At 50.4% G+C, this 6,626-nt stretch overlaps 1 protein-coding gene across 1 annotated transcript; it reads right to left on the bottom strand.

Moving 5' to 3' along the window:
* Positions 1–612: 612 nt before the first annotated feature.
* Positions 613–6,361, bottom strand: LOC131736953 (zinc finger and SCAN domain-containing protein 29-like). The gene is made up of 2 exons (XM_059022930.1): positions 4,677–6,361; positions 613–897 (listed from the first exon to the last, which is right to left on the bottom strand). The coding sequence occupies exons 1-2, from the start codon at positions 5,662–5,664 to the stop codon at positions 887–889; spliced, it is 999 nt and encodes a 332-aa protein (XP_058878913.1). The 5' UTR covers positions 5,665–6,361; the 3' UTR covers positions 613–886.
* Between the last annotated feature and the right edge of the window lie 265 nt (positions 6,362–6,626).

Raw genomic sequence — 6,626 nt, 5'->3', positions numbered from 1 at the left:
ATAGATTAGTGAGCAGTGATAGAAGGTCCATCTGTTCGTGCCTCCTATGTGACCCCGCCCTCGCCGAGAAAGTTAACTGCATTTGTTTTCTCTGTACTAGATTGCTGATGCATGTACATTCTATAGCCCCTTTCACACTGGTATGCTCTACAATGGTTGGAACCTACCCGGGTCACGACCTGGTGTCATACGGGTCAGCTACGTGAGTTCACACTGCGTTTTGATAACGCAGGGTTGACCTGGGTGACAGACGCAAGAACACAATGAAAATAAATATATATATATATTTTTAAATATGTACTTTCAGATATAATTTATAAAACATTGAAATGCTAAATCTTTATTTAAAATATATATATATATATATATATATATATATATATATATATATATATTGTGACAAAGTGGGGGGAAGTTTTGTCACATACTTCCTGTCGAACCACGGTCTTCTAGTGTAAATAATTGATTCCTTTGACAACGCAAGTTTGGTTGAACGAGACGGCGCTCGTATGTTTATTATTAGTCTTTGTTTTGGCAGGTTGTTCAAACACTGACATACATATGTGTGATCAGGTGCAGTGGTGCAGTAAATAAATCCAGTCCACACAATCCTTTTCTCCCAAAACAGTCTGTGGACTTTAATAATAATAAAAATAATAACAACAAACACAAAATAAGTCCACCCCTTTACCAGCGATGGTATTGGGGGGGGTACACGGCAGCTTTTCTAAAAATAAACAAAAACGGGACTTTGTCCGTCCCCGCGTTCTCTGTGCGCGCAGTGCTCTCGCTCCAGAGAAGCGTGGTGCCGTGAGTGGTGCTGTGCTGTGCTGTGCTGTGCTGTGCAGTGCAAGGACGTGCTCTTTATCAATCGCCGGTCCGCGGCTCACTCCTCCTCTGCAACACAAAACACACGTAATCCAAACTCATAAAAACAATACAGGCTCCGGCCGTTTGCATTTCATTCTCAGCGCAAGGGGAGGTTTTGACATAGCTGCTTCCCCTTTGTACCCAGCAAACTCCTCCCTGCAGCCAACGCGTCGCCATGATTTCTCCAATAGAGGGCTGCCCCGCAGCTGACTGCAATGGAATCGTCCTGAGTACTTGCAGCTACGCGCCCCTCCTAATATGGTCACCTTCCGGTTTCCACCTACCACCGAGGTGGCAGATCTAGGCGGCAGCTTACCTTCCCCCTTACACAGCGCCCTTTCTAATCGGGAGGGAGATTTGCAGCATCGATCCTTTCTGTCTCTATCACATATCTCACCCCTCAGAGTGATGCCGAAGGAACACTCGGCCAACACTACATTCCCCAATGGTCCCCCCTCCCTTGAAAAAAAATCTGCATTTTGATGCTCCTTACCCGCACGATGTTTCACTGTATAGTGGAAGGGTTGCAGCGCCAGATACCACCGAGTTATCCGAGCGTTATTGTCCTTCATCGTGTGTAACCACCTTAAAGGAGCATGATCAGTGACAAGAGAGAAAGAACGCCCCAACAAGTAATAGCGAAGAGCATGAGTAGCCCATTTGATGGCTAAACACTCCTTCTCAATGACAGAGTAGTTAATTTCCCTAGGAGCCATTTTTTTGCTCAAATAAATGATAGGGTGTTCCACTCCGTCAACTTGTTGGGACAGGACCGCCCCCAGACCAATGTGGGAGGCATCAGTCTGAAGGATGAACTCTTTGCTGAAATCTGGTGAAATCAGAGCGGGAGCTTGACAGAGTCGCTTCTTAATCATATCAAATGCTTCCTGACACTGCCCTGTCCATTTAACTAATTTTGGAGCAGCCTTTCGGGTGAGATCGACCAGGGGGTTGACTATGGTGGCATACTCGGGGATAAAACGGCGATAATAGCCGGCTAACCCCAGTAGTGATCTCACCTGTGACTTGGTTCTCGGGATCGCCGTCTCCACCAGCGCCTGGACTTTGGAGGCGATAGGCTTTACCCGGCCATTACCCATAATATAGCCAAGATACTGGGTCTCCTGTTTGCCAAATGCACACTTGCCCAGCTTGGCTGTTAGCCCAGCCCCCCTTAGAGACTGTAGGACGGCTGAAAGCCTAATAATATGCTCCTTCCAGGTGGAGCTAAAAATCACTACATCATCGATGTATGCGGCTGCGTACTGATGATGAGGAGCCAAGACCTGGTCCATCAGTCTCTGAAAGGTGGCGGGAGCTCCATGCAACCCGAAGGGCATGGTCCGGAAATGGAACAAGCCATCTGGGGTAGAGAAAGCAGTTTTCTCTTTTGAGCTCTGAGTGAGTGGAATCTGCCAGTACCCCTTCGTCAGATCCAAAGTCGAAATTAACCGCGCCTTACCCAGTCGGTCGAGGAGCTCGTCCACTCGGGGCATTGGATACGCATCAAACTTAGAGATGGCATTGACCTTCCGGAAATCCACACAGAACCGAGTGGAGCCGTCCTTTTTGCCCACCATCACGATAGGACTGCACCACTCGCTCCGGGAAGGCTCAATGACTCCAAGCCTGAGCATATCCTCCACCTCCTCGTGAACGGGACCCCTGCGACTCTCCGGGATCCGGTACGGTCTCTCTCGGACCCTGACACCTGGCGGAGTAATAATAGCATGAGAAATAACATTAGTCCTGCCGGGCAAATCAGAAAAAACATCACTAAACCTTTCCACCAACTGGAAGAGCTCACGTTCCTGATCCGGAAGTAACTGTTCTCCCATCGGAATGTTAGTTGCAGCTAATGGATTGACAGTGGGACCAAAATCCTCTTCTAAACTGTCACCAGCTATAAACAGGGCCTCCCTTTCATTCCAGGGTTTTAGCAAGTTAATGTGATAAATTTCTGTCTTATTTCGGCGATTGGGTTGTCTAATTTCATAATTCACATTACCAATTCCCCGTATCACCTCATATGGCCCCTGCCATTTAGCATACAACTTAGACTCTGATGAAGGAAGTAGCAGCAGTACTTTATCACCTGGCCGAAAAGTCCGAATTCTTGCTTGTTTGTTGTACTGCTGCTCTTGGCGATGCTGAGCTAGTTTTAGGTTTTCTTGTGCCAAACGACCAACCAATTCCAGGCGGTCTCTTAACAGGATTACGTATTTGACTATGTTTTTGGAAGTTTTTGTTTGCTCCTCCCACCCTTCTTTCACAAGATCCAGAATGCCCCGTGGTTGCCTCCCATACAGCAGCTCAAAGGGAGAGAACCCAGTCGAGCTCTGAGGCACCTCTCTCACTGCAAACATCAGGTAGGGGAGGAGTTTAGCCCAATGTTTCTGCTCTTGGGTGACAAACCGCTTCAGCATCTGTTTTAAAGTCTGATTAAAACGTTCCACCAAACCGTCCGTCTGCGGGTGATAAACAGAGGTTCGAATGGACTTAATTTGCAACAATTTATACAATTCTTTCAAACACTGTGACATGAAGTTCGTTCCGTGATCAGTGAGGATTTCTTTTGGAATCCCTACTCTCGTTATAATCTGTACTAACTCTCGAGCAACTGCTGCGGCACTAGTAGATCTCAATGGTACTGCCTCTGGATATCTGGTCGCGTAGTCCACCACTACCAAAATGTGCGTGTATCCAGAGTCAGACTGGCTCAAGGGACCCACTATGTCCATAGCAATGCGTTCAAAGGGAACTGAGATCAGGGGCAGTGGGACCAGCGGGGCCGGGCGAACCCGCCCCGGCGCTACTTGCTGGCATTCCGGACACCCCGCTACATATCGCGTCACCTCACTATAGACTCCCATCCAATAAAATCGAGCCAATATTCGTTCCCGAGTCTTATCGCTACCTAAATGGCCCGAACATGGGACATCGTGAGCCAACCGCATGATCTCACGTCGAAAAGACTGAGGAACGAGTAATTGTGTTACAATCTGGCTTGTGCTCGTGGCTTGGGATACCCTATACAGCAAATGCCCGACAATAATGTGGTGAGGATATGTAAGCGGCCGGTTATCCTCTACATCCTTCCCCTCGATAGACCGAACCTGCCCCCAGATGTGTGCCAGCGAAGGATCATTCTTTTGTTCCAACGCTAGGTCCACATCTCGGTCCCAGAACTTCGGGATATCGAGCGGAGCTACAGTAGCTTCAGCACTGGGGGCCCCAGTAACCTGCCCCCGCAGGTCACACTGAGTCCCAATCCCCTTTCCCTTACATTTAACAGACTCTGAAGTTTCCCCCACCAAACCCCAGCCTTGTCTTATTGACATTCCTTCCCATTTTTCGACCCTTCGCTCTTTTTTTTGTTTTTTTCGGGCGAAATCGGGAATAGAACAAATCAGCTTGCAGCGGGAATATTTTCCCAATAGTTTCCCCCGCTGCTCCCATGGTCTTACCGGAGACTGGCGTTACCGTTTTATTAATCATTGTTTCAAAATATGGCCAGTCTCGACCTAAAATAACTGGATATGGCAACTTTGCAGCCACTGCCACGATTACGCGGCGGGAATGACATCCAATCGTCACATCTAATTTAGTGAGGGGGTAGTCCTTGTTATCCCCGTGAATACAGGAAATGACCACGACCCCGCGTGACCACCAAGGTACCCCCGCCAACAGAGCTTCTTCAATTAAAGTCTGCCCACATCCTGAGTCCACTAACGCGTGGGTACTCACATCACCAACCCGTACATCAACAATGCAAGGCCCCTCCCAATCATTACCCCTGGACTTACCTGGTGCTGTTGGTAGGTAATGGGAGGCCGCACCACATTCCATCGCCGCCGGACAATTCCGCGCAAGGTGGCCGACCTCATGGCACCGGTAACACGTGGGGTGAAAGGGCGCCCACGGAGCTTGCGTGTCCCGCTGCCGGTTCGGCAGTGGGGAGGGGTTCTCTGCTCTCACCCCGCTGGGGGTCGACCTCGCCCTCCATTGGGGTGGAGGAAGGCCACCCGTGGGGTGCCGATGAGAAGTAGCCCCGTGGGGGGAGGGGGTGAAGTGCTGTGGGGGTCCTGTCCTTGGAGTCGGTCCTGTCCGGGGTCGGTTGGAGGGAGGAGCGGGGGTAACGACCACAGGAGCTGATGCCAAGGCATCCTCATACCCCTCAGCCAATCGGACTGCTGCCTCTAGCGTGGTGGGTCGATGCCTGGTGACCCAGTTCTGGGTGTCCGGCCCCAGCACCTTCACGAACTGCTCTATGGCAATCAGCTCGGTGATCTTTTCTGCATCGTTGGTGCCGGGGCAGAGCCACCGGGTCACATGATCCACTAGTTGCTGGGCCACCACGCGGGGTCGCAGTCCTGGGGGGCGCTGGTACTCCCGGAACCGGCGGCGATGTGTCTCCTCTGTGATGTCCAGCCGCTGGAGAATGGCCTGCTTCACCTGGTCGTACACCAGGGCTTGCTCATGTGTCAAGGCTTGGTAGGCTGCCTGGGCCTCTCCGATCAAATTGGGGCCCAACTGGGTAGCCCACCACTCCCGAGGCCACTGAGCTGCTGTTGCCTGCCTTTCAAAGGCAACTAAGTAAGCCTCAGGGTCATCCTCCAGCGACATCTTCACTACCCTTACCCTTGGTAGGGGTACTGCTGGTTGAACCGCCGGTTCCCTCCCCCGATTGGCCTCCAGGAACAAGCCATGCATCCTTTCCATCATGGCCGTCAATGATTCCTGATGCCTCCGCTCCTGCGCCTCCAACAGCGCTGCCAATGCGGTTGGGTCCATTTATAATCCCACTTCTTGACACCAAGTGTGATCAGGTGCAGTGGTGCAGTAAATAAATCCAGTCCACACAATCCTTTTCTCCCAAAACAGTCTGTGGACTTTAATAATAATAAAAATAATAACAACAAACACAAAATAAGTCCACCCCTTTACCAGCGATGGTATTGGGGGGGGTACACGGCAGCTTTTCTAAAAATAAACAAAAACGGGACTTTGTCCGTCCCCGCGTTCTCTGTGCGCGCAGTGCTCTCGCTCCAGAGAAGCGTGGTGCCGTGAGTGGTGCTGTGCTGTGCTGTGCTGTGCTGTGCAGTGCAAGGACGTGCTCTTTATCAATCGCCGGTCCGCGGCTCACTCCTCCTCTGCAACACAAAACACACGTAATCCAAACTCATAAAAACAATACAGGCTCCGGCCGTTTGCATTTCATTCTCAGCGCAAGGGGAGGTTTTGACATAGCTGCTTCCCCTTTGTACCCAGCAAACTCCTCCCTGCAGCCAACGCGTCGCCATGATTTCTCCAATAGAGGGCTGCCCCGCAGCTGACTGCAATGGAATCGTCCTGAGTACTTGCAGCTACGCGCCCCTCCTAATATGGTCACCTTCCGGTTTCCACCTACCACCGAGGTGGCAGATCTAGGCGGCAGCTTACCTTCCCCCTTACACAGCGCCCTTTCTAATCGGGAGGGAGATTTGCAGCATCGATCCTTTCTCTCTCTATCACAATATGACTTTTCCAAACAAAATAAATTCAAACAAAACAAACACCTACCTCCTTCATGGAGGTCTACCTAAACTTGTTAGAGACTAAACTGAGTTCTCGGACGGCTAAGCCGTTTACCGAGTCATAAACCTAGTGTTTCTACAAGAGAATTACAATCGAAAACAATACTTTCCTCAGCAACACGCCACGTCTGTGTGCAGGACTGAGCCTTGTCAAAAAGCCCCGCCTTGTTGCTTCAGCCC

The sequence above is a fragment of the Acipenser ruthenus genome, chromosome 4 (genome assembly GCF_902713425.1).
Source record: "Acipenser ruthenus chromosome 4, fAciRut3.2 maternal haplotype, whole genome shotgun sequence".
Taxonomy (NCBI): Eukaryota; Metazoa; Chordata; class Actinopteri; order Acipenseriformes; family Acipenseridae; genus Acipenser; species Acipenser ruthenus.
This window is presented reverse-complemented; position numbering and strand designations above follow the sequence as displayed.

Bases quoted from the DNA above. Each gene is read 5' to 3' on its own strand.
- LOC131736953 (XM_059022930.1), bottom strand. From the start codon at position 5,664: ATGGACCCAACCGCATTGGCAGCGCTGTTGGAGGCGCAGGAGCGGAGG.